This window comes from Hemitrygon akajei, chromosome 16, assembly GCF_048418815.1.
Source record: "Hemitrygon akajei chromosome 16, sHemAka1.3, whole genome shotgun sequence".
Classification (NCBI taxonomy): Eukaryota; Metazoa; Chordata; class Chondrichthyes; order Myliobatiformes; family Dasyatidae; genus Hemitrygon; species Hemitrygon akajei.
Window position 1 is genome coordinate 47,241,627 of NC_133139.1, and position 26,276 is coordinate 47,267,902.

The following is a 26,276-nucleotide window of genomic DNA, read 5'->3' on the forward strand; positions in this document are numbered from 1 at the left end:
GACGGCGGGGGGGAGCGGCTGAGCGAAAACGCTGCTTTTAAGTTAAAGGCGATCAATAACTTTTCCTGGTAGGCTGCAGTATATATATTTTTTACCAGTCGTTAGGAGATATTGGAATGTTGTTCAGTAAAGAAGTATACGCAACGTATATTTAAAAGTAGCCGCTTTACGGGCACGGTTCGAAAAAAAGCATTTGCAATATGTATTTGTTTTTGTTACCATATGGATTTAATTAAAAGTTAAAAAATCCTCACGTGTAATATCTTTCTGTGTAAATATCTCATATTACAACGTGGGACACCTGCGGCCAAAAATCCGGTGCGGCCTTTACAAGTAAAAAATTGATTTTATTTCTAAAATTAGAGCCAGCGGCTTTTAATCAGGTGCGCTCTGTAGTCCGGAATCTACGGTACTCTTTTCCATAGATACTGCCTGGCCTGCTGAGCTCCCCCCAGCATTTTGTACATGTTGCTTTGTATATTGCTTGCTCCTTTTAAACATTTAATGTTAAATTATACTACCGTGCAACTTATAAAACAAAGTGAAAGAATTTCCAGATATTAGTAAGTAACAGCTAATACCAGACCAACAAAATCCCAAGAGTGTCAGGTCACCTGACTTTCATTGTAGCAGGTTTAACAATAAAATGTCCAAAGACACCTAAAAGACTGTCAAGCTAAAGGTGATGGTAATCTGTTAAAAGGAGGAAGCACTGGGGTACAAACTTAACCATAGAGGTAGGTTACAAGTGGAGCTTTGAAGGAGAAAATTCTGGAACTTGGAGCCTCTGCAGCTAAAGTCACACCCTTTTAAGGAGAAGTGATTAGTTTTGGGAATGAGAGTGCAGAACGCGATCAACTCTGCGGATGCAGAAGGGCCGGAACGCCATCAACTCTGGGGATGCAGAAGAGCCGGAACGCCATCAACTCTGGGGATGCAGAAGGGCCGGAACGCCATCAACTCTGGGGATGCAGAAGGGCCGGAACGCCATCAACTCTGGGGATGCAGAAGGGCCGGAACGCCATCAACTCTGGGGATGCAGAAGGGCCGGAACGCCATCAACTCTGGGGATGCAGAAGGGCCGGAACGCCATCAACTCTGGGGATGCAGAAGGGCCGGAACGCCATCAACTCTGGGGATGCAGAAGGGCCGGAACGCCATCAACTCTGGGGATGCAGAAGGGCCGGAACGCCATCAACTCTGGGGATGCAGAAGGGCCGGAACGCCATCAACTCTGGGGATGCAGAAGGGCCGGAACGCCATCAACTCTGGGGATGCAGAAGGGCCGGAACGCCATCAACTCTGGGGATGCAGAAGGGCCGGAACGCCATCAACTCTGGGGATGCAGAAGGGCCGGAACGCCATCAACTCTGGGGATGCAGAAGGGCCGGAACGCCATCAACTCTGGGGATGCAGAAGGGCCGGAACGCCATCAACTCTGGGGATGCAGAAGGGCCGGAACGCCATCAACTCTGGGGATGCAGAAGGGCCAGAACGCGATCAACTCTGGGGATGCAGAAGGGCCAGAACGCGATCAACTCTGGGGCTGCAGAAGGGCCAGAACGCGATCAACTCTGGGGCTGCAGAAGGGCCAGAACGCGATCAACTCTGGGGCTGCAGAAGGGCCAGAACGCGATCAACTCTGGGGATGCAGAAGGGCCAGAACGGGATCAATTCTGGGGATGCAGAAGGGCCAGAACGCCATCAACCCTGGGGATGCAGAAGGGCCAGAACGCGATCAACTCTGGGGATGCAGAAGGGGCAGAACGGGATCAACTCTGGGGATGCAGAAGGGCCAGAACGCCATCAACCCTGGGGATGCAGAAGGGCCAGAACGCCATCAACCCTGGGGATGCAGAAGGGCCAGAACGCGATCAACTCTGTGGATGCAGAAGGGGCAGAACGGGATCAGTTCTGGGGATGCAGAAGGGGCAGAACGCGATCAACTCTGGGGATGCAGAAGGGGGCAGAATGGGATCAGTTATGGGGATGCTGAAGAGGTTGCAATAGGAGAAACAAGTTACCCAACATCAAATGTAAATTGGATTGCAGCATAGAAGCAAGCCTCACAATACCCATAATAGTGTGTCAGTGGTAACTCCAATAACCAAAGTGTGGCTATGAAATACAACAAGCATCATAGGAAGAAAAAAGATCTGGTACTTTCCCGGCTTCAAGGGCTTACACCCAGGTACAGGTATCAATTATGGCCGATGTTTCAATGACACACTCTGCCATCTTCATCAGGGATGATGCCTGAGCATGTCTAATTCAGTGGTATTTATAGTCCCTTAATACGTCCATTCTGATTGGCTAGTCCTCATCCAATCATGTTTCTACTTTCACATTTTACAACCGAATTCCAGTTCTTACTTAGAGCGAGATCTTCGTCTCTATTAAAATGCTTTTTGCCTAGTTTTATTTCAATGGCTTCCTTTACCAGACGGTTCCAAAAGCCATTGGTGTAGCACAGTAGTTTTGTGCTGAAGTCAATCCTATGGCCATTGCAAATACAATGTTCTGCTACTGCTGATTTCTCTAGGTAACCCACATAGATACACTTCCTGTGTTCCTTCACGTGGGTATCCCTTTGGGTCACTGGAGAAGTCGGCTGTTGAAATCGTCATTTGTCATTGAAACATCAGTTATAATCAATACCTGTACCCAGCTGGAAACCCGAGAAGAGTTTATTCATTATAGGAAGAATCTTTGGGCTTTGATGATCAGGCTACCAAGCAGCGCTAGAGGAAGGATGGCAATCAATTTTAAAATGGAGTCAAAATAAGAACAAAACAGATCAGATGGAGTTTTAACACAGAAGCTCGTGATGCTGCCTTGCAACTCCACTGACCCGGCTTTGATCCTGATCTCCATCACTTGGAGTTTGCATTGTCTCACCATGACTGTATGGTTTTCTCTTAGTTGGGTTGGCTTCCACCCAAAGATCTAGGGGTTGATAGATTAGTCAGCTTACTGTTAATTACTCCTTGTGGCTAGTCAGAAAACCAAGCAGAAACTACAGGCACATGAGAGAATGGGTTGCAAGGGAAAGGCAAAAATAACATAGCTTTGTGAAACAGACTTTCATTTAACAAGGCAACATGAAATTATGAAGTAAAAATATGGTATTTTGTTATGAATGGACTGAGCTGATTTACTTGATGTTAAATGACCTACCTTGGCTCCACTGTGGTGTCCCTGCAAACAGAAATTCATAAGACATGCAACTACCATGTATCATGCTACAGGATCTCAGGAAAAAGTACTTCAGAGAGGACCAAAAATTGAAGGAAGAATATTGAAACACTATATTAATGTTATTCTGTTTTTGGTTCCTCTGTCATTGCATTGGCATGCTTTTACTGTAAAGCCATTCACTGCTACAACTTAAATTGCAGTAGATTATTCAACATTTTTTTAAACTAAATGTTCTGCTGTCTAGTTTAGCATTTAAATATTCAACTAGTGGATTGCCCAATCAAACCCATTTTGTGTTGATTGTCAGGACATGCACTGCTCACTTCCTTGTTATAACAGTTATTTCAACAGCACATGTCAAAACTCACTCTGACATGTAAAACTTCACAATCTTTTTATAAGACTATAAGATATAGGAGCAGAAGCAGGCCATTCAGCCCATCAAGTCTGCTCCACATTTCAATCAGGAGCTGATCCAATTCTTCCAGTCATCCCCACTCCCCTGCCTTCTCCCCATACCCTTTGATGCCCCGGCTAATCAAGAACCTATTACTTTTATATTCAAAACTGGACATTCTACTGTCATAAAATAATAAGTGTCAAAGAAATTAAGGATAAAGGAAAACAAAACCGAAAGAGATTGTTACAAGTCACAAATCTCACATGAAATGAATTGATAGATTTATGAAATTCCAATATCAATGATTTGTACTAAATAACTCAATGATATGAAATCTGCATAATGCAAGCACTTCAAGCTCAATCTTTACTCACTATTTAAATTTTATATTTGGTTCTCCATTTGTCACTGTATTACATTCCTGAAATATTGACACTTCCGTCACTGAGCATTAAAAACATATGAAAATGAACTGCCTGCTGCTGCTATGCATCAAGGTTGGTGTGTCTGACAGCCTTCTTGTGTGGATCTCACATTTTAAAGTTTCAGTGGATTGGATGGATAGTCATGTGGCTGAGTTGTCATAATCTCACCCCAGGATGAAAAGCTCACAGGCTCGAGATTTACTGCAGATAAGAGACTGCAATATCTAGGATAACACACCAAAGCTGTACTGAGAGAGTGCTGCGCTCAAAAGTCCATTCTGGGAAAAGACATTTAAAGTCCATGCTTGTCTTCTCCACTGTAAACATTCTTTATGACATTATTTTGAAGTAGAGCAGCTGGCTCTAGTCAACAGTGCTGAGACAGGTCCACCTTGTGTTACTTGTGGCTCGTGTTGTGCCTAAAATGGCTACCTGCTTTTCAGTATTATATAGTAGCTATATTTCACTGCCTTTAAAGGACTATGGCATTTTGAGGTGAGTTCTAAATATATTTTTTGGATAGATTCCTGAGGACCATTGGTACATCCTCTTTGGGACCTTAAGGAACATGGCTGAACAGAGATCTTTGGGTACAAGTTAACAGTTCCTAAAAGTGGTAACACAGGAGCCTGGTGTAGTGAAGAGAGCATTTGGCAAGCTTTCCTCTGTCACTACTGCAGGAAAGATTTGATTGTGCTGGAAAGGTTTCTCTGAATGGAAAGTTTTAGTAATAATGAGAGATTGGATTGGCTAGGTTTGTTTTCCCAGATTTGAAGGAGATTGAGTGGTAACCCACAGGCATGTGAAATTATGAGACACAATTTCTAACTTCCTACCCGATAATCTAAAATAAGTTAGCACAGGGTTAAGCTGAGTTGGAGAAAGGTTTAGCAGAGATCAGAAGGGAAAGTTTTTTTTAAGAATTAACTTTATTTGCCATATACTTTTAAATGTATTAGGAATCTGTTATGACATGTTGTTATGAGAATCAAGAATTCTATAAAAATAAAGTTAGAGGTTAAAGTAGAGGTATGGAATAAAATGTCAAAAATACCAGCATTTTATATTCTGTACATTCTCAGGGAAATGGAGGTTGTTTAGCGACAACTCGCATGGGAATTTGAATAGGTTTGTCTCACTGAGACACGGTAAAGGAATCGTGGTTGACAAGACAGGTGGGACATTCGGTAAGCAGGAAGAGGAAAGCATACTTAAAATTTATGAAGTAAAAATCAGGCAGGGCTTGAGAATTATGAGATCACCAGAATGGAGTACAAGGATGGACTTAAGAGAACTAGAAGGGGATATGTAAAAGGCCTTGGTAAGTACAATTAAGGAAAACCCCAAGGTGTTCTACACATGCATGAAAAACAGGAGGATGACTAGAAGATAGGACTGTTCAGGGTTGAAAGAGGTAACGTGTAAGGAGGTAGAGGAGGTGGGGTGTTCCATAGTTAATACATTGTGTTAGTGTTTACTAGCTAGAGGGGCTTGGTGACATATGTGGAGTCAGCATAGAACAGGCTAATGTGCTGGAACATGTTGAGGTTAGGAAAACGATAGTGTTGTGGTTTCTGCAAAACATTAGAATGGACTAGTCCCAGGGACCATATGGGATATACCCCAGGTTACAATGGAAAGCAAGGGTAGAGATTGCTGTGGCATTGATAACCATTGTGTCCTCCCTGAGCACAGGAGTGACACCAGAGAATTGGAGATAGAAAGCATTATTCCGTTGTTCAAGAAAAATAATAGGGGTAATCCTTGGAATTGTAGCCCAAGGGATTATGTCAGTGGTGGGCAAACAATTGGAGGGGACTCTTACAGACATGATTTACAAGCATTTGCAGAAGCATGGTCTTATTAGCATGGCTCACAAGTCTAAATGATTTTCTCAAGGAGATGACAAAGTGCAAAGGAACAGAACAATCTTGGGTCTAAGTCCATGGGTTCCTTGAAGTTGATCAGAGTGGTTAGGAAGGTGTATAGTGTGCTGACCTTTGTTACTCAGAAATCAACTTCTACAGCTGTGAAGTTATTTTACAGCTCTATAAAATTCTGATTAGACCACACTTGGAGTAGTGTGTTCATTTTTGGTTGCGTCATTATAGGAAGGATGTGGAAACTTTAGAAAAGATGCAGATAAGATTTATCAGGATGTTGCCTGAATTAGAGAAAATGTTGTATAAGGGGAGTCTGAGCAAGCTAGGGCTTTTCTCTTTGATGGATAGATGTTGAGAGGTGACTTGATATAAGATTATGAGAGGCACAGACAGAGCAGCCAATCAGTATCTTTTCCCAGTGTGGTATTGGCCAATACCAGAGGACATCCATTTAGGTGAGTGGAGAATTTTTTTTTATAGGGATGTCAGAGGCAGGTTCTTTTTATAAACACAGAGAGTGCTAAGTGCCTGTAACAGACTGCCAGGGGTGATGGTAGAGGTTGATACAGTTGGGACATTTAAAAGCTCCTAGATAGGCACTTGAACCTAAGAAAATTGGAGTGTTATGGGCTGTGTAGGAGGGACTGTGGAGTAGGTGTATATTGGTCAGCACAACATTCCAAGGTTCAAGGGGGATGTGAGGGGCAAGTTCTAACACACACACACACTCAGCACGTTGATATCCGGAATGCTCCGCCAGAGGAAGTGTTATAGAGGAAAATACAATCACATTTAAGAGGCATCTATAAAAGCACCTGGATTTTCAAGGTGTACAAGGCTATGGACTTGATGTGGACAAATAGTATTTACTTAGATCAGTACATTGCTTGGAATGAGTGTGGTTTGTAGAAGGGCCTATTTTTATGCTGAAAGACTCCATCACAGATAGGACCTTAACTTAATGCTAGGACTTTAACAAAAAAAATTCAATTATCCTTCTTGATTTCTGTGCTCAAGTCAGCCATGAACTTGGATTTTTCATGCTCAGGTGAGAACTATACCTGTGAGGTGACTACAAACGCATAATTTTACAAAACTGAACCCTCCCCCCAAACAAAATGTTTCAGGCATAAAAATAAATGAGCACCACACATTTAATTTGCTAAACAGTTTTGTACTTTTGAAAATTAAGCATGAAACAAGCATTACATGTACATTCAACAGCCAGGTCAGGAAAATGCATAAAACTAACAACTAGGAGGCAACACTAAAATTCAACATTTAACTTGGAATGATCACTGCTTGCAGACTTTAATAAATCAATGCTTAAAGCAACAAAAGGAATGTAATGTGTTGGAGATGTGTAATAAGGCTTTAAAAAATTCTTCAATTTTTCCCCCCCTGAAATTCACAAGAAACAAAATCTTGGAAAGTGCATAGATCAGCAAAACAACAATTGGCATCAACTGCGTATGCAGCAAAAAGCTGTCGCTAAGCATGAACTAAAATAACTGCACTAAAAATAATCTGAAAAATAAACAACAGGATGTTTTTTTTTAAATAGAAAATAATCATCCAACATGCCCAATTCAAACACAAAAATAATTGAATCAAAACTTATAGCTCAGGAAAGCATTCAGCCCATCACACCCTTGACAGTTAGAAAAAGCAATTTAGGACAACAATACTTGCATTTACATCTGTTGTCTACTGCTACTACCACGCTGGTTACTGAGTTACAGATTCCCTATGCTCGTTTATTAGAAAACAAATTAAATGGAAGCAGATGATTACTACCTAGCGTTCACAGTAGAATACTAGGGAAATAACTGGAACTTGGTACAATCTGCGTGAAGAACTATCTAGAGTACATTGCTCACTTTCTTAGGCTTATCACAGATCCACAGAAAAATACAGCACAGAAACCTACTTTTCAAATTAACAAACCGATCCAACAGAAGCAGGATGCTGCTTGGTCCAGAGGACATGTGCTAACACGAGAGGCTGGATAAACTTGGACTGTTTCCCTTGAGCATCCGAGGGGACTGAGGGGAGATCTAATATAAGTTTAGAAGATTAAGAGGCATAGACAGGGTGGACAGAGAGAAGCTGTTTCCCAGGGCTGATATCAGAGGGCATGCATTGAATGAGAGAGGGGGTAGGTTCAAGGGGGATGTGAGGGGCAAGTTTCTTTTTACTCAGATAATTGTGGATGCTTGGAATGCACTGCCTAGCATGGTGGTAGAGGCAAATGCATTAGAAGCTTCTAAGAGACGCTTGGATAGGCACATGGATATAAGGAAGACAGAGGGATTAGTGCTTGTGTGTTTTTGAGTTGTTTTTTTAGCTGTTTCAGCACGACACTGTGGGCCAAATGGTCCGTTCGTGTGCTGTGCTCTATGTTCTAGAAACAGACAATGTCAACAAAAGACCCAAAAGATAAACTGCTACTCTTCCCACAGATGTTGCCTTATCAGCTCAATCTTTCTAACACTTTTATGCTTTTATTTCATATTTGTAGTATATACAGATTTTTGATTTTCTTTTTAATTCAAATTAGTCAAATAGAAAATGGAAAACATTCCTCTGAATTCTTCTGGAAGGAAACAGCATTCCATAAATATCAAAAAAGTCAGAACTTAATGACAACCCCACTTAAATATGTTTAGAACTATTATAATAAGTGGAAACAAAGAAGTTACATTTACATAATTCTTTGAAGGAGATTGCGCAAATCTCTCCTGCAAGTCTTCAGAATACTGAATCATTCACCAACTGAATATTAAGTGTATGACTGATCAGGTAGTCTACCTTGGGTTTGCAGATATTAGTCTGAACATGAAGGAAATTGTCTCATCATTTCTGATTAGTGTAATGAATGGACAAAGACCTACTATTAACTTCTTGACCTTTATGAGTATGTACCTGATAAATGCACTGCACTGAAATGCCAACCTTGTTAGGCTAGGCAAGTTCTGGTGAAAAATTTAAGTCAGGACATTCTGACTTTCAGGCAAGAATGCAGTCATCTAAATAACATTACAAGACCTATCAATATGTGGAAATTTTATAAATAATTAGAATACTTTCTCTTTCCTCCTGAAGGTAGAAATTGTGGCAGGTAAATTGCCTCAGCATTTAAAACTTCAGGGTATCTCAACAATCTGTTCAATAACAACGAACCACTCCTCAACTAACACCTGCACAAGTGGGATTAATTGGAAAATACTGAGAAGTTCAGCTCAAATTTAACTTTAGTGTGTTTACTGGAGTTGTAAAAGCAAGTTGGCTTGTAGTTAAACTGTTATCTCAAAGCGAGACAGAATTTTGAAAGATGTACAGTCAAATCTAAGATTGCATGTAAGTACCCAACACAAGGCTTAGAATCACTAATACAATAAAAGGGACATGAAGAAAGGCAAGCTGTGATCTTACTGAATGGCTTAAAGGAAGGAATGGCCTATGTTCCTATTCCTTATACTCTCATTTACCTCATCAACCCTACTACTGACACTAGAAATATTTTCATCACAAATTCTCTAACTCTATATTCTTGGACAACAGAACTTTAAAACTCTTTATAACTTTGAATGGCAATACAATTCCATCACTTAAAGGGCAAGAAAATAATATGAATACCCAGACCCTAGTGCCACTTTCTTTTTTTCTAGTTTAACTCCGACCAGATCTATGCTGAAGAACTCATAACTCACCCAGACAAAAGCACTCATCTTCAGTATTGGTTATTTTTTAACCCAAGATTGCCTCCACTTTATCGCAGGGCTTCCAGTTTACATTGGAGTTTATTCAAATTAACTAACTGGTTTTCCTTGAGCAGCATTAAAAATATTTCTGCCCATTTGCCAGAATCAAAACTTGTATGCTATGCAATTGTGACAAATGGTTTCAATTCCTCTTGAACTACTTCAAAGACTGCAGATTGCTTGAAGGTGGCACATCTTCTCACTACTGTTGTCTGACTGAACAGAATAACTCATCACTACCATTCAATTATCACCAGTGAATCATTCAGAACGCTACTGTTCCAATCTGCACCTTTAGACGTTCTTCCAACAATATTACCACATATATGCTGATGGCACCTAGTTATACGTGCTCGAGACCATCTCTTTTGGCCTGTTTATTATCTCTAAACTGTTAGATTCTCTACTTGACATCTAGCACTGACTACTCCAATGGGCTGAGCAAAATTGTTAATTTTGCCTCCCATCTCTAACTCTATTCTCCAGTCATCAACTCCATTCCCAATCTGAACCCAAACTGTCTCCAAGTGTGTCATATCAAACGTAGAGCTTTATTTTAAACTACAAATCCACAACACCCATTTGCACTTTCATAACATTACCCAACTTATCCCCATCTTATGTCGATGCTCTTAAACCAAAGGTCACTCAAAACTCTGCAGCCTGCATCCTTATTCACATCCCAATCACTCCCCTCTCCCCATTCAATGAGCTAAATAAAGTTCCAAGTCAGACCTTAATTTTAAATTCACACCCTTAACAAACGTATCCATAGCCCACTCTTCCTGATCCATAATCTTCACTTGCCTATAATGCTCCAAAATCTTCTCCCATCTTCTGTTCTGGATCCATCCACTGCTAAAGACCAAAGCTCTAGAATTTCCTCCACAACCCATCTCGTCCATTTGTTCCCCCCAAAATACATTTTCTCACCAACTGAATGCCTTGGGCAATATCACTCACTCCTTGTAAGCTTCTACCTCAGTTGTTTTTATGCTTGACAAGTCTTGCCAAGTTTACAGCACTCTATAAACACGTTACACGGATTGTATGAAATCTCTTTGGAAACACGTTCTACGATACTTATAGGTATGCATTCTGCAAGATCCACTCAAAACCGACATAGTACAGGCAGCAGGGTGAGCATCGAGTTTCCACGATTAACCCGGGCCTTCAGCTTCCTCCCCTCCAGCCCACCTTCCCCTCCCATCCCAACCGCAGACCCCCCACCCCCGAACCCTTCAGGCCGCCACTGTTCACCGAACCGAACCCCTCGGACCTTCCTATCCACCAAGCACACCCCCCATCTCCGCCGTTCCTCCACTTACTCGGCCGTGTCCCCTCTAGTGGGGGACGGTCCTTCCCCCACCGTGGTTGTGATGGTGAGGGTGGGCAGTACCGCCTTCCGCTTGGAGAACATTATGCTGCTCCTCGCTGTGTACTCTCAGCCTTTCCCTCCCCTCCGCTGTCCGCCTGCCTTTCTCTTCCTTACATTTGAATTTCACTGGTGCCTGTTCCTCCGACACACGCAGGGAAGTTCAGGCTCAGCACCGTCAACTACTTCCGGGGCAAGCAGGCCTACAGGCAGTCGGTGAGCTCGTGCCGCGCATTGCTATGGGAGACGAGTGGGCGGAGCTTGAAACTGGTTGCTGAGAAGAGTGATTGGCAGAGTGACACCTGGTTGCTATGGAAGTGTAGGTTGGTCACTATATGGGAAGGGCGGTTGCTGATTGCTATGGGAGGGGAGGTTGCTCGTTGCTATGGGAAAGGTGAAGCTTGGTTGCTGTGGGAGGGGGTGGTGCTTGGTTGCTGTGGGAGGGGGTGGTACTTGGTTGCTATGGGAGGGGTGGTGCTTGGTTGCTATGGGAATGGTGGTGCTTGGTTGCTATGGGAGGGGTGGTGCCTGGTTGGGGGAAGGTCCAGGTTGCTGTGCAAGTTAGGGGAAGGCCCAGTTATTGTGGAAGCAGTGGGTTGCCCATGTCATTTGAGAAAACTGGTGTTTGGTTGAAATGGAAATGGGGAAATTGATTTGCCAGAAAAGAATCGGAATCAGGTTTATTATCATAGTCTTATATGATGTGAAATTTGTTGTTTTGTGGGAACAGCATAGTTCAAAGACTAAGATTACTTTAAATTGCAAAATAAATGCATGGTGCAAAAAAAGAGGGAATAATGACATAGTGTTCACAGATTCATGGACCATTTAGAAATCTGATGTCAGAGGGACAAAGCTGTTTTCTGGATCATTGATTGTGGATCTTCAGGCCTCTATACCTCCTCCCTGATGATGGAAAGGAGAAGAGGGCACGTCTCAGATGGTGAGGATCCTTTGTGAGGTACTACCTCTTGAAGATGACGTCAATGGTGGGAAATGTTGGGTCCTGATGTTTTTGACCTGACGGTCTTCGGAAGTCACGAGGGAGGGGGGGAGAGGGAGGGAGGAAGAGAAAGAGAGAGAGAACGAACACAGACCAAGAGCAAATGAGACCAATTCAACATGGTCTGGTCTTCATAAACCAGACTGATAATTCCATAGATAGAGTTAACCAATGAGACAGCAATACCACAACTGCAACAACTAAAATAAAAGTATAAAATTATCACAAGTTTAACTAAGATATGGAAATATCAAAGAGTATTTATAGTATTGTGTCATTCTTAGAAGCATTGTCTTACTAAGTAGGCACACTTATGCAAGTTTGAACTGCTCTATTAATTGATGCCCTTATTGTGGTAAAGAAAAAAGATGTAAATTATGATTAGGCATAACAGGACAAATATTATGACTCACAATGTTGAGTAACCCCAGCTTCCTAGACTAATTGAATCCAGTGAAAGAATTCCCATCCATCAGACTGATGTATTTTAGCTGTTTCTTTATGGATATGATAAGCCACATCAAGTATGTCTTCAGACTCATCAGGTTCACTACACATGGTTCCCTTCCCACTCTTAACTGCTAAGAGAAGATCTAATGCCAAACAACACTGAAGAACCATATCACACATGCTGACTATTTCGGTTGTTACTTTCTCTAAGGCACTACTAGTGTCATTGATTGCTCTTTCTAAAGCCGCAGCAACATTTTAAATCTTTTTAATATTTTTTTTGAAGTGTGTGGTATATGTTGATAACATCTGACGGTAGAGCTGATGTTGAAATTTGAAGAAGGATTGGAATTGCTAAATACATGTTCAAGCGATTGAGCAAGATACTAAAGAATAACATAATTTCTATGGGTATGAAACTCAGGATTGTGATGCTTCGGTCATTTCACACTAACATATGAAAGCAAACATTCAAAGTAAAGTTATTATCAAAATACACATAAATACATATATATCACCATATACAACTGCGAGATTCATTTTCCTTCAGGCATACTCATCAAATCTATGGAATAGTAACTAACAGAATCAATGAAAGATTAACCAGAGTGCAGATGACAACAAATTGTGCAAATGCAAATATAAATAAATAGCAAAAAATAATGAGAACATGTGATAAAGGGATAAAGAGTCACTGAAAGTGAGATCATTGGTTGTAGGAACATCTCAATGTTAAGCAAGTAAAGTTGAGTGTAGTTATCCCCTTTTATTCAAGGTTGAGGGGTAGTAACTGTTCTTGAATCTGGTGGTGAGTCCTGAGGCTCTTGTACCTTCTACCTGATCACTGCACCAAGAAGAGTGCGTGATCTGGGTGTTGGGGAGCTCTGATGATGGATCTAAGTTGCTTCTCAAGCAGGAGTTGATATGTTTCATCAGCAACCTCTCAAATCACTTCATCACTGTGGATGTAAGTGCTACTGGGTGATAGTTATTGAGCCAGGCCACCACACCCTCCTTGGGCACCAGTATAATTGAAGCCAGACTGATAATTCCATAGATAGAGTTAACCAATGAGACAGCATTACAACAACTGCAACAACTAAAAAAAAGTATAAAATAACCCAAACTATTTCGGTTGTTACTTTCTCTAAGGCACTACTAGTGTCATTGATTGCTCTTTCTAAAGCCGTAGCAACATTTTAAATCTTTTTAATACTTTTTTTGAAGTGTAACCCAAACAGCCGAAGAGAAAGGTTAAAGATCTCAGTGAACACACCAGGTGCTTTCCATGGATTCAACCTCCTGAAGACAGCTGGCACATCAGCTTCAGAGACTGAGATTATAGGATCATCAGAGTTTATGATGGTTCCTCCATATTCTGACAGTCAAAGCAAAGCAAGTATAGAAGACATTGAGCTCATCTGGAAGTGAAGCTTTGCTGTCTTCCAGTTGCTTGATTTAACTTCATGAGAGGTGATAGTATTTAAGCCCTGCCACAACTGTCGAGCATCCTTCATTGATTCAAGTTTGGTCTGGAATTTCTACTTTTCTTGTGAGATGGTTTTCTAGAGATCATAGCTGCAGCCCTTGTAGCTTTTTTTGGTCTCCAGACTTGAATGCCTCTGATCTGGCTCTCATCAGATTTCAGATCTCATGGTTCATCCAGGGCTTCTGACTGGGGTAAACTCTGAATGATTCAATGGGGACACACTCATCCACAGCTGTTTTAATAAAGTCCATTACTATCATTCAGATCTCTAGATGAGTGTTTGTACAAGGTTCAGCCCACTGACTCAAAGCAATTGCGTAATCACTCCTCTGCCTCCTGCGAACACTTCTTTGTTGTATTAATCTCTGGAGCTTTGCTTTATGGCTCTGCATGCAGGTAGGAGAAGGACAACCAAGTGATTCGATTTACCAAAATGTGGCATGGGCAAGGAATGGTAGGCATTCCTTATCTTAGTATAGCAGTGGGATGGGCTAGTTTCTTGTTTGCAGACGACATCACGCAGTGTCGCATGGTTAGATTATAGTCAGCCGCAGGTGGTATATACACTGCTGTCAGGATTATACAGGAGAACATCCGCGGTAAATAGAATGGTATGCATTTGACCATTAGGTGTTCCAAGTCAGGGGAACATGAGTTTGACAGAACCTCCACGTCAGAGCACCAAGGAGAGTTAACCATAAAAAACTCCTTTTGCCTTTCCCGAGTCAGCAGTATGGTTCATTTTGTGAATCGTGAAACTTTCTCATCAGACTGTTGTATCCAGGGTATCTGAAAAAAGCCATGTTTTGATACAGCATACAATTGAGCAGACTCATCTACCTCTGTAGGCATTGAGTTTTGCCCTCAGATCCTCAGTTTTATTCTCCAGTGACTACACATTTGCTAACAAGATGCTGGGTAGAGGGCACCTCATCCCTCTGCGTTTCAGTCTGACTGGGATTCTTCCTTGCCTGCCTTGCTTTTGGCCATGGTGATAAGTCTTAACTGACTGGTCTCTGTTCTTTGGTCCATCGTGAACACTGAGGTGATTTAAAAGTCGATTGTTTGGTTGAAAGTTACATGCAGCAGATTACAGCAAAAGTAATTCAAAAGATGTATATTTAAGAGGAATTTTGGAACAATTTTCTGCAACCCACAGAAAGTTGCCAATGATCATCAGTGCCATCTTGAGAGAATGTTGGAGAATATCAAACCAAAATGATGGAAGACTTGAAACTGCAGAAATGCGGTTCTGGAGAAGAATGATGAAAATATCGTGGAAGGACAGAGTAACAAATGAGGAAGTGTTGTGAAAAGCCGGAATAAGAAGAGAACTAATATCATCAATCCGGAAATGGCAGCTGGAAGTTCTGGGACTTGTACTGAGGAAAGAGAAGCTCAAACATCTTGCAGTTAATGGGAAAATTGTTGGAAGAAAAAGTCACAGTTGACAGTGCATGACATTCATGAGTTACATCAAGGGATGGGGAGCTGAAAGTTTTGAAGAGTTTATTAGAATTTCTCAGATTAAAGACAGATGGAAGACCATGATCACCCACGTCATATGACATGTCACATAATGATGATGGGGATGAGGGTATATTTTGATACACCCAACAGATAGAGACATTAACAGCAATAGCAAATTCATGTGATACTTGCAAATATACATTATGAGTCCTCTCAACTAGTAGAAATATGAAATGACAAATAAAATTAGTAAATACTTTATAATGTACAGTAGTTATCAACTCTGTGCGAAGTCTTCCAACTGATTAGTGATTTTCTCACTGTAGTCCAGCAGTGTAGGCATGGAGTCAAAAGTTACTAGCACATTAACCTCAGTGTTTGTTGACCTCATTGGGAACCACATTAGCTCGCTGGCAGTGGCTAGCGAGTATCCACTTACTTTAATACTCTACTTTTACTGCTGAGTTAGTAATTAACAGCACTCGATAAGGACCTTGTTACTGAGCACCAGTAGTTCTTTATATGCTTTTTAAACAGGACTCACTCGCCAGGGATCAGGGTGTGTCCTCCTTCTGCTGAATCACTCCAAACAGCAGAAACCTATTGAAAAGCAGACTGTACAGTTTGGGATAATTTTACACAATAGTTAACAAAATTGTCTGCCATAATATGTATATCAGCCTCTCTGTGATCAAGAGTTCCTGGCAGTGACATGGGTCATCCTTCAAGTAGACTTTGTTTTCTTGTTTGGGGTTGCTCTGATGCTATATAAGACCATAGGAAGAGCCGTAAGCCATTTAACAGCCTTAGTCAGTCACTGTTTGATGATTCCATTCATTCCTTGGGCTTGGAACTCTGGTTTAAGTGGACAGTGGAAAGACCATTCAATATTCATCAGTTGATATAATTCCTGACAAACACTCCCAGTGAAATGTGGCTCCTTGGACAGAGTTGCTGGGACATGGCAATCCCCATCTGGGAATATAGTCTATGATAATAATTATTTTTCTGAATTGTAATAGCTTTTCCTTTGCTCCAGGATTTGTTTTCCGGCATGTCATGCATCATGTTTGTCAAGCGTATGCCCTGAATTTTGGATTCCACTAGTGCCGGGAGAATCTGTTGATCATCTTTTTCAAGGCAGTGTATCTGCTATGGAGATAAGGAATAACATAGTTGCAATTAATCTATGACTAGTGCTATATCTCCATGTTCCATCACTGTTTAACCTCCCTCCATTCTCCATCCAGAACCACTTTTCTTGGTTAGAGCGTCTCTCAAATATACCTTGTATGTTTGTCTGTGATACAGAATTCAACTTTGTTTCCATAGTTTCAGTTGCCATTTTCACTGCATTTGTTCCCAGTACTTCTTTTAATTCTTTGACATTTTTAGAAAAATATCTTTTACTTCTTTTACCCCTACGTGTGCTTTTATTGCAGTTTCATTCATTAATGCATTTCCATGACTTTCCATTGTAGTCATTTTAACATTTTAATTTAGTCACTTCTAATGGAAATTGTATGACATTTATGAGTTCTTGTACTAGTTACCCTTCCTTGATTGGGGTTTCTACTGCCATACGATATCCCCTTGGCCTCCGTAAGCTTCCAAAGTCATGAACAACTCAAAAAAATCTAGAATCAGTGTCGTTATTAGCTGATCTTCCTTCTGCCATTCTACAAACTTCAATCAGGGCTTTCAGTTCTGCCTGTTGGCAGAGGAACCTGAAGCTGTGCTTCCTGATGGTTGTACTTCACTTTCAGAAACAACGCCCTATCCAGCATTTTGCTTTCCTGTCTTAATTGTTGAGGAGCCATCGGTGTACAGAATCAGATTTGGGTTCAATAGAAGCATTTCCTTTTAATAATTTGCATTTTCATTCCATGTTGTTATCCTTGTACAGTCATGGTCAACATAGTTTCCTATGAATTCAGCATCATCATTCCCAATTAGTAAGTTAACATACAAGCCATCTGGGTTTTGTTCTGCTAAGGCAAGCAAGGGCTGCAATGAAGAGCTTAGTGGTTTTTGAATTCAATAATACGTCCATTGCATCCAACATTGTTTGTTGTAACTATGTCCTCAGATTAGAATCTCCTGACTTTTGGAAGGCAGGGGACTGAACTTGTTTCTGTTATCCACCTTGTTTCCTATACCAACAATTTCTAGCCCAATTTCCTCTTTTACCACAAAGGTGACATTTTGTTTTAGGGGATTGGCCTTGGAGATGTGGCTCAGAATGAGATTGCTGCAGTACACTCGATGAATTCCAGTCCCACTTTTTCTGTTGATGAAGCAATGATTGTTGACCCATGGTCAGTGGCTGTTGATCAACAGATAACTGATCTGTAATGATTCTATTTGGATTTTGATATCCCATTCCACTGGTTTGGTGGCTTATATGGAACACCATCTTCATCCCAGTTTGTTTTTGTCAGCTTCACCATTTTACCAAAATTGGTTTCATGCCGTCCATTAAAGTTGGCATAAAGGACCATATGTAGAGGCCTTTGTGTTATTTTCATTTAGTCCCAGAACTCCTGAATAACCTAATAGAGGCAGAGAATAGTACAGCACAAAACAGGCCATTCAGCCCATCTAGTCAGTGCTGAACCATTTAAGCTGCCTACTCCCATCGATCTGCCCTCCATACCCCTACCATCCGTATACTTATCCAAACTTCTCTTCAGTATTGAAATCAAACTCACATCCACCACCTGTGCTGGCAACTCGCTTCACACTCTCCCACCTTAACCAAACTGCCGTGTAGCGGTCCTCATATTCAGAAACATCCTCAAAAACCTTTTGCTTGCAAGCAATGGCTTCCCTCCAATTAGCCTGTATTGAGCTCTGTTCTTCCAACTACCTCTGAATATCATCCGTTTGGTTTATCATCTCCCATGTTGTCGCCAACTCTGTCAGTCAACTGTCTGATTTGCTGAGAAGAAAACATAGTTGTCAAAATTTGGATGCTGTCACATGGGTGCAATTTGTATACTCATATGTGTGTTTAAGAATCTTAGGTACATATATATATAGCTAGAGTGCCTAAAACTTTTGCAGAGCACTGCAAATTATGACTTTCTGGTTACCAAATAACCCTTAATACTACTGATCTAATAAGATAAAAGATATAGGGGCAGAAGTAGGCCACTTGGCCCATTGAGTCTGCTCTGCTGTTTAATAATGTGCTGATCCAATTCATCCAGTCATCCCCTTTCTCCTGCCTTCTCCCCATACAAAGCTAAGTATTTTTATTTCTCAGCAGACCAGGCAGCACCTATGGAAAAGAGTAAACAGTTGACATTTTGGGCCAAGACTCTTCATTAGGATTTCATCAGTCCTGATGAAGGGTCTTGGCCCGAAATGTTGACAGTTTGCTCTTTTCCATTGATGCTGCCTGACCTGCTGAGTTCCTCCAGCATTTTGTGTTTTGCTTTGGATATCCAGCATCTGCAGATTTTCTTGTGTTTGTGATACTAGTCTTACAGACAGGAGGAGGAGTATAGGAAACTGATACAGGACTTTGTGATATGGTGCAACTCAAACTACCTGCGTCTCAATATCACCAAGACCAAGGAGATGGTGGTGGACTTTAGGAGATCTAGGCCTCATATGGAGCCAGTGATCATTAATGGAGAATGTGTGGAGCAGGTTAAGACCTACAAGTATCTGGGAGTACAGTTAGACGAGAAGCTAGACTGGACTGCCAACACAGATGCCTTGTGCAGGAAGGCACAGAGTCGACTGTACTTCCTTAGAAGGTTGGCGTCATTCAATGTCTGTAGTGAGATGCTGAAGATGTTCTATAGGTCAGTTGTGGAGAGCGCCCTCTTCTTTGTGGTGGCGTGTTGGGGAGGAAGCATTAAGAAGAGGGACGCCTCACGTCTTAATAAGCTGGTAAGGAAGGCGGGCTCTGTCGTGGGCAAAGTACTGGAGAGTTTAACATCGGTAGCTGAGCGAAGGGTGCTGAGTAGGCTACGGTCAATTATGGAAAACTCTGAACATCCTCTACATAGCACCATCCAGAGACAGAGAAGCAGTTTCAGCGACAGGTTACTATCGATGTAATGCTCCTCAGACAGGATGAAGAGGTCAATACTCCCCAATGCCATTAGGCTTTACAATTCAACCGCCAGGACTTAAGAACTTTTTAAAAGCTATTATTAATGCTTTTTGAGATAGTGATTTAGATGCATATCATATTTTTTACTGAGTTAAGTATTGTATGTAATTAGTTTTGCTACAACAAGTGTATGGGACATTGGAAAAAAAGTTGAATTTCCCCATGGGGATGAATAAAGTATCTATCTATCTATCTATCTATCTATCTATCTATTTCTGTTTCCCAACCGCCTTCCTACTTTAACCAATATCCAATACTGTGCAAAAGTCTGAATATACTGTATATATGCCTAATACTTTTGCACAGTACTGTAATTTCTCAATATGTTGAAGCTCAACCCAGATATTCAAACTTCCTTTTTTGGCACATGGAATTTCTTTGAATCATTTATCCATCTTTTTTAGTTCAGGTGGTTGATGAAAAACCACTTGTCTCCTTTCATAGGTTCCATCTTCAGTCCTGCATGTCTTCACTTTATTGGGGCAAGCCTTGACATGGCTGCCAATTCTACTGTTTCACCAGAGTCATTTGAGTTGTCCTCACTTCCCAAGGAGAAGTGCCACTGGCGGGACTGTCCACCCGAGCTCCCTGCAGGTCTTTCTGATACTGCTTCAGTTCAGTTCAAAGCTCCATACAATGCACTTCAATTCAATTACACTAATCATGTTGTTCTTTCACAGGTTCAGTTAATGCAAAGACTTGCTCTTTGGACTTTATGCTGTCTCTGTCATACTGTTTTTGCAGTTTTTTAAAACAGTTTTCCCTTTCCTTTTCCACTTGTTCAGTTAACTTTTCCACTTCTTCCGCTAGGTCACTAATTACATTTTCCAACAAGCGACATGTCCACTTAAACTCATGGATGTGTTTTTCTTAGACAGTGCATTCATGTTTTCTTACCTGTGATAACACTGTTAATGTCCGGTCAGCTTTTTTCTTTCCCAAAGGCAGTCTCTGGATCTTATCCCATGCCTTTACGTTATCATTTGCCTTTACAGTCACATTTGAAGACTCAACATTGATTGTATATTTCATCTGGATGTTTTTTCAGTAATCTTGTCAAATAGTAATGTTTTATTCAGGTAAGAACTCAAAACCTCAGTCATCTGTTCGCACATAACTGGAGATTTTGTTATCCTTTCTCGTAGTAGGTTTCATGACTTAATTTGCATGTACTTTTTAACACTTGGACTGCAATTGAAATACTGTGGGATTGCATTGAAATATTATTGGTTTGCAATCAAAATATTGTAGGATAGCAATCAGAATTTCGTAGGAGTGCAATTGGAATGTCATAGGATTGCAATCAGAATATTACTGGTTTGCAAACAAGTTTTTAAAAATTGGATTGCAATTTAAGTGTTTTTTTAAGCACTGGATTACAATCAGGGTAGTATGAATTTGAGTATAATGGTAATTTTAGTGCCGATCTGATTTTAGCAGAATAACAAAGGTAAATGAAGTTTTTTTTCACTCTTAAACTAGCAATAGATGGTGCACTGCAGCAAGAACTAGGCGATTTCTTTGATGATTTGGAAAATAAGGTGGAAGGTCTTGCCTCCTATTTAGGTCCGCATGGCAACGGATTTCACTTCATCTTCGAAGTCCTTAAATCTTTGCAACCATCCTGCTAACTATGCCAAAATTGTTTAATCCTAACGTTTTTGACCCAAGGTTCTTTGGAAGTTATGAATGAGGCATAAAACATGTTGCTTATGCGTGTTTATTAAGCATTACTAGAATGAAGAAGACAAAGGAAGGAAGATGGTGCATGAGGGTGAGAAAGGGAAAGGGAAAAGAACAAAGAGACAAAGAGCAAAATATACCAGCTCAACATGGTCAGGTCTTCTTATACCAGACTGCTAATTCCATTGAATTTCTATAGATAACAGTCCCTATTTAAGTAATGCAATACCAGAACTGCAACCTCTAAAAAACACACTGAACAATTACAACTATATGGGTAATTATTTTTTAAAACTACAAACAAACAAGTAAATTAAACTACAAGAGAAATAACAATTATACAGTGCAATATAAAGGAGGGTGGTGCCTGTTGTTAGGGTGTATTTTGGAGATGCAAAATAGCAAATATTAACCTTCAGATTTGAATTTCTGTCTCTCTCTATCTCCCTTCCTCCTCCCTCCCATCTCTCTCCCACCTCTCTCTCCCTCTTCCTCTCTCCCCTACTCCCCTCTCTCTCTCACTCTCTCTCCCTCTCATCTCCTCCTCTCCCCCTTTCCCCCTCCCTCTCTCTGTCCCTCTCTCTCTCTCTCTCTCTCTCTCTCTCTCATGACTCCAAAGGCTGCTAGCTTATGTGTATCCCAAATAAAGACTTTTATGATTTTTATATCTACCAGCTGCATTTCTCTGGTGAGTTACAACATTTGGGGGCTCGTCCAGGATACCTCCATGACTCGTCCTGTGGCCAGTGATCTCAGCAGTCTAAGTGGGTGAGTATTTTTAAAATTAGCACTTACATTCATCAGATTGGTGTCTATGGGATCATGAGGAATCATAAACACAACAGAGAGAACTGGTAGATGTAAAAGTAATGTGGTGTGTGTGCATTCATGTGTGTTTAAATAAGAGAATAAAAATTTGTCTGTCAATTTAGTGAGACAGGGCCACCAGTTGCAAAGGGTGGTTACTAACCATTTGGGATGCCAGTGTACTCTTTTGGGAAATTGTATAGTGGCAGGTGTGTGTGTGTGTGTGTGTGTGTGTGTGTGTGTGTGTGTGTGTGTGTGTGTGTGTGTGTGTGTGTGTGTGTGTGTGTGTGTGTGTGTGTGTGTGTGTGTGTGTGTGTGTGTGTGTGTGTGTGTGTGTGAGAGAGAGAGAGAGAGAGAGAAGAATAAGTCTGTAATCTTGGTGTAACAGTTTTAAATGCAAAGGAATACAACAAGCAGCATGAGATTATCAGGTGCACATTAAGTGGCAGATTGCAGAGTATATATTCTGCGCTTTTAAGTATGTACTGCTTAATTTTTATCCATCAGTTATAGTTGACAGCGGTTCCCAGCAATGTGAACAAGACACAAGCAAGATTGTGGTCATGTGAAGTTAAGTTGGGGGTGGGGAAGAGATGTATAAAGCCCATAAACAGTACCATATCAAAGCAGTTCAGGATACAGTGAAGGAACTAAAACACCAGGGGATACTCAGAGAGACTGCATTAATCACTAACTCATCTATCTGGACAACAAAGAAGCCAGATGGATTATATTGGTTGACAGTAGATGATACTGCCCTTTATAAGACCACTCCAAGATCACATCCCACTGAGGAGAGCCCTGTTACAATCCTGAATGGCCTGGCTCCAGAACATAAAATTTTCTCAGTCCTGGACATCGTTAATAGATTTTGGGGACTCCCTTTAGCAGCTGAGTCAGTATTTTTAAAATGATCACCTAAGTCCCAAGACAGATTTGCTTTCATCCTGTTTGGGCAGCAGTGTGCGTGGACTTGACTCCTGCAGGGATTCCACGATAGCCCAGCCATTTTTCATAAGATCATGGTGCAGCTTAATTTACCACACTACCCCTCGACCAACTTAGAATAAGTAGATAGTCTACTAATCACTTCAGAAGATGAAGCGGGCCATTTAGGGGTGATAGCTAGTGTTTTAGAGAAACTGTGAGCCGAGGGGTTTAAAATCAGTCCACACAAGGCCCAGTGGATTACAATCAGGGTAGCATGAATTTGAGATGTTGTCACCCAGGAACTTAAAGCTGCTCACGCTCGTCACCGCTGACCCCTCAATGAGGACAGAAGTATGTTCTCCCAACTTCACATTCCTAAAGCCTACAATCAATTCCCTGGTCTTTCTGATGTTGAGTCTGGGGTTGCTGTTGCAACTCCACTCAACCAGCTGATCTAGGTCACTCCTAAATGCCTATACAAAGTGTTCTTGATGTGGGAGCAGATTATTAGGACACATAGATAAGCATTTTTGCAATGTGAGAAGTGATGGGCAGAGGAATACTTTAGAAAATGATTGAAAGTGCTGGTTGTCATGGAAAGATGGTGAGATACAGAAATGGGATTGAAACTATTAGTTCAGGATGGACGGAGGGTTGATTGGAATGGAGGATGGACAGAGGGTTGATTGGAATGGAGGATGAACAGAGGGTTGATTGGAATGGAAGATGGATGGAAGGTTGATTGGAATGGAGGATGAACAGACGGTTGATTGGATTGGAAGATGGACGGAGGCTTGATTGGAATGGAAGATGGACGGAGGGTTGATTGGAATGGAAGAAGGTCGGAGGGTTGATTGGAAAGGAGGATGGACCGAGGGTTGGTTGGAATGGAGGATGAACAGAGGGTTGATTGGAAAGGAGGATGGATGGAGGGTTGATTGGAATGGAGGATGGACAGAGGGTTGATCGGAATGGACGATGGTCGGAGGGTTGATTGGAATGGAGGATGAACAGAGGGTTGATTGGAATGGAAGTTGGGTGGAAGGTTGATTGGAATGGAGGATGGGTGGAAGGTTGATTGGAATGGAGGATGAACAGAGGGTTGGTTGGAATGGAAGATGGACGGAGGGTTGATTGGAATGGAGGATGGACAGAGGGTTGATTGGAATGGAGGATGAACAGAGGGTTGATTGGAAAGGAGGATGGATGGAGGGTTGATTGGAATGGAGGATGGACAGAGGGTTGATCGGAATGGACGATGGTCGGAGGGTTGTTTGGGATGGAGGATGGATGGATGATTAAATGGAATGGAAGATGGATGGAGGGTTAATTGGAATGAAGGATGTATGGAGGGTTGATTGGAATGAAAGTTGGGTGGAAGGTTGATTGGAATGGAAGATGGATGGAAGGTTGATTGGAATGGAGGATGAACAGAGGGTTGATTGGAATGGAAGTTGGGTGGAAGGTTGATGGATGGAAGGTTGATTGGAATGGAGGATGAACAGACGGTTGATTGGAATGGAAGATGGATGGACGATTAAATGGAATGGAAGATGGATGGAAGGTTAAATTCAATGGAAGATGAATAGGCAGTTGCTAGTTCTTGGTCTCAGAGCCCTTATCCCATCCTAAAGGTTCATGAGTGTTTTTAGTGGGAAAGGAAATGAGAAATTAATTGTGAGCTAATTGTTATTTAAATAGACTGAGAGTATAAAGCACAAAAATTGGGTTGCAAGTGCAAGAAGTAATTAGGAAGGCCTAGGGAATGTTGTGGCTTACTGTAGAAGATGTGGAATCTAAATGTAAGAGGGTTTGAAGAAACTTTATTGGGCATGGCTGAGACAGTCCTTGGATATGGTTTTGGGGTCCATACACTAGAAAAGATATATTTGCATTGAAGCCAGTTCAGAGAAAGTTTATTGGTTTAATTCTTGTGATGAAAGGTTAACATCTGAAATGAAGGTTGGGCTGGTTGGATTCACGCTAATTGGAAATGAGAAAGAGATGCATTTATGAAGATGGCACGCCAGCGGCTATATTTCATTAGGGTGTTGAGGCATGTCACTAATGACTCTAGCAAATTTCTACAGATGTACCATGCATCACCCCATCTGGTATGGAGGGGCTGCTGCACAGGATTGGAAAACAATGCTGGAAGTTGTAGACTAGGATAGCTCCTTCATGGGCACTAGCCTATCCACCATTGAGGATATATTCAAATGACAATGTCTAAAACAGATGATATCCATCATTAGGGACTTCCTCCACTCAGGGTATGCCTGATTCACATTACTACCATCGGAGAGGAAGTATAGGAGCATGAAGCACACTGTTAATATTTTAGGACCAGCCTCCTTACTCCACCATCTTATTTCTGAATGGACAATGAACCCATGTACGATACCTCACTATTTTTGCTCTCTATTTGCACTACGCACTTAAATATTTAATATATATTTCTTATTATAATTTATTGTATATTTTATGTATGCTATAAATGGTGGGGGAGCTGCATTGCCACAGCTTTGGGGAAGACTAGGCCGAGGCTGCAGGTTCACCTGTGCAGCCAACCAGCAGAGGAAAAGCTGAGGTGCTGTGGGAGCCCCTGCGGGACATGCTGGAACCTGTACTTTGTTTGGGTGCTGCCCTCTGGTGTTCACTCAGTACGCACTCCAGTGTTCACACGATGAATGAACAAGCTGGACCACGGCAATTTACCATCAATTCTACGGTTATGCCACTCAGGGACTTGAAATTTTTTTTTCTTTGTGACTGTTTTTCTGGCATCATAACCATATTACTTTTGCGCAACATGATGTGTGCTGTTGGTAATGTGTTTTGCACCTTGGCCACAGAGGAACCCTGTTTTGTTTGGCTGTATTTATATGTGGTTGAATGATAATTAAATTTGAACTTGTATTGCTGCTGTAGAATGACAAATTTCATGATACGTTAGTGATAATAAAATTGATTCTGAAAACAAAATACAGGAGACATTGTGTTCCACTGCCTCCTGGGAGACTTTGCCAAGGGTGAAACTGAAAGATTATTTCAGGGAAAACGAAGCTTAATTTAGACAGTGCTTGATCATTCTCCTCTCAGCCTGCTCTAACCTGCTGCCAAAGAGGTTGATGGGAGAAGATTCTCTGCCTCCATCTGGTGGCCAGTCCTGAAACTACATCGAAGCTTCGATTTCCACTCAGAGTGCATGGGGATCAAATCGAGTATATTGCCATATGAATTGTGCAATGAAAAACTTACTTTCAGCAC

At 41.4% G+C, this 26,276-nt stretch overlaps 1 protein-coding gene and 1 long non-coding RNA gene across 2 annotated transcripts in view; one reads left to right on the plus strand and one right to left on the minus strand.

The window, feature by feature from the left end:
* Positions 1–11,223, minus strand: part of map2k2a (mitogen-activated protein kinase kinase 2a) — an 82,106-nt gene extending 70,883 nt beyond the window's left edge. Inside the window, exon 1 of the mRNA XM_073068815.1 lies at positions 10,999–11,223. Within this exon, the coding sequence (XP_072924916.1) occupies positions 10,999–11,090 (92 nt within the window). The 5' untranslated portion in view covers positions 11,091–11,223. The remainder of the gene's footprint in view (positions 1–10,998) is intronic.
* A 2-nt stretch (positions 11,224–11,225) lies between these two features.
* On the plus strand, positions 11,226–22,038 carry LOC140740023 (uncharacterized). The gene is made up of 3 exons (XR_012101782.1): positions 11,226–11,364; positions 11,861–11,988; positions 21,945–22,038. It is a non-coding gene; the product is annotated as an uncharacterized lncRNA (long non-coding RNA).
* Positions 22,039–26,276: the final 4,238 nt, after the last annotated feature.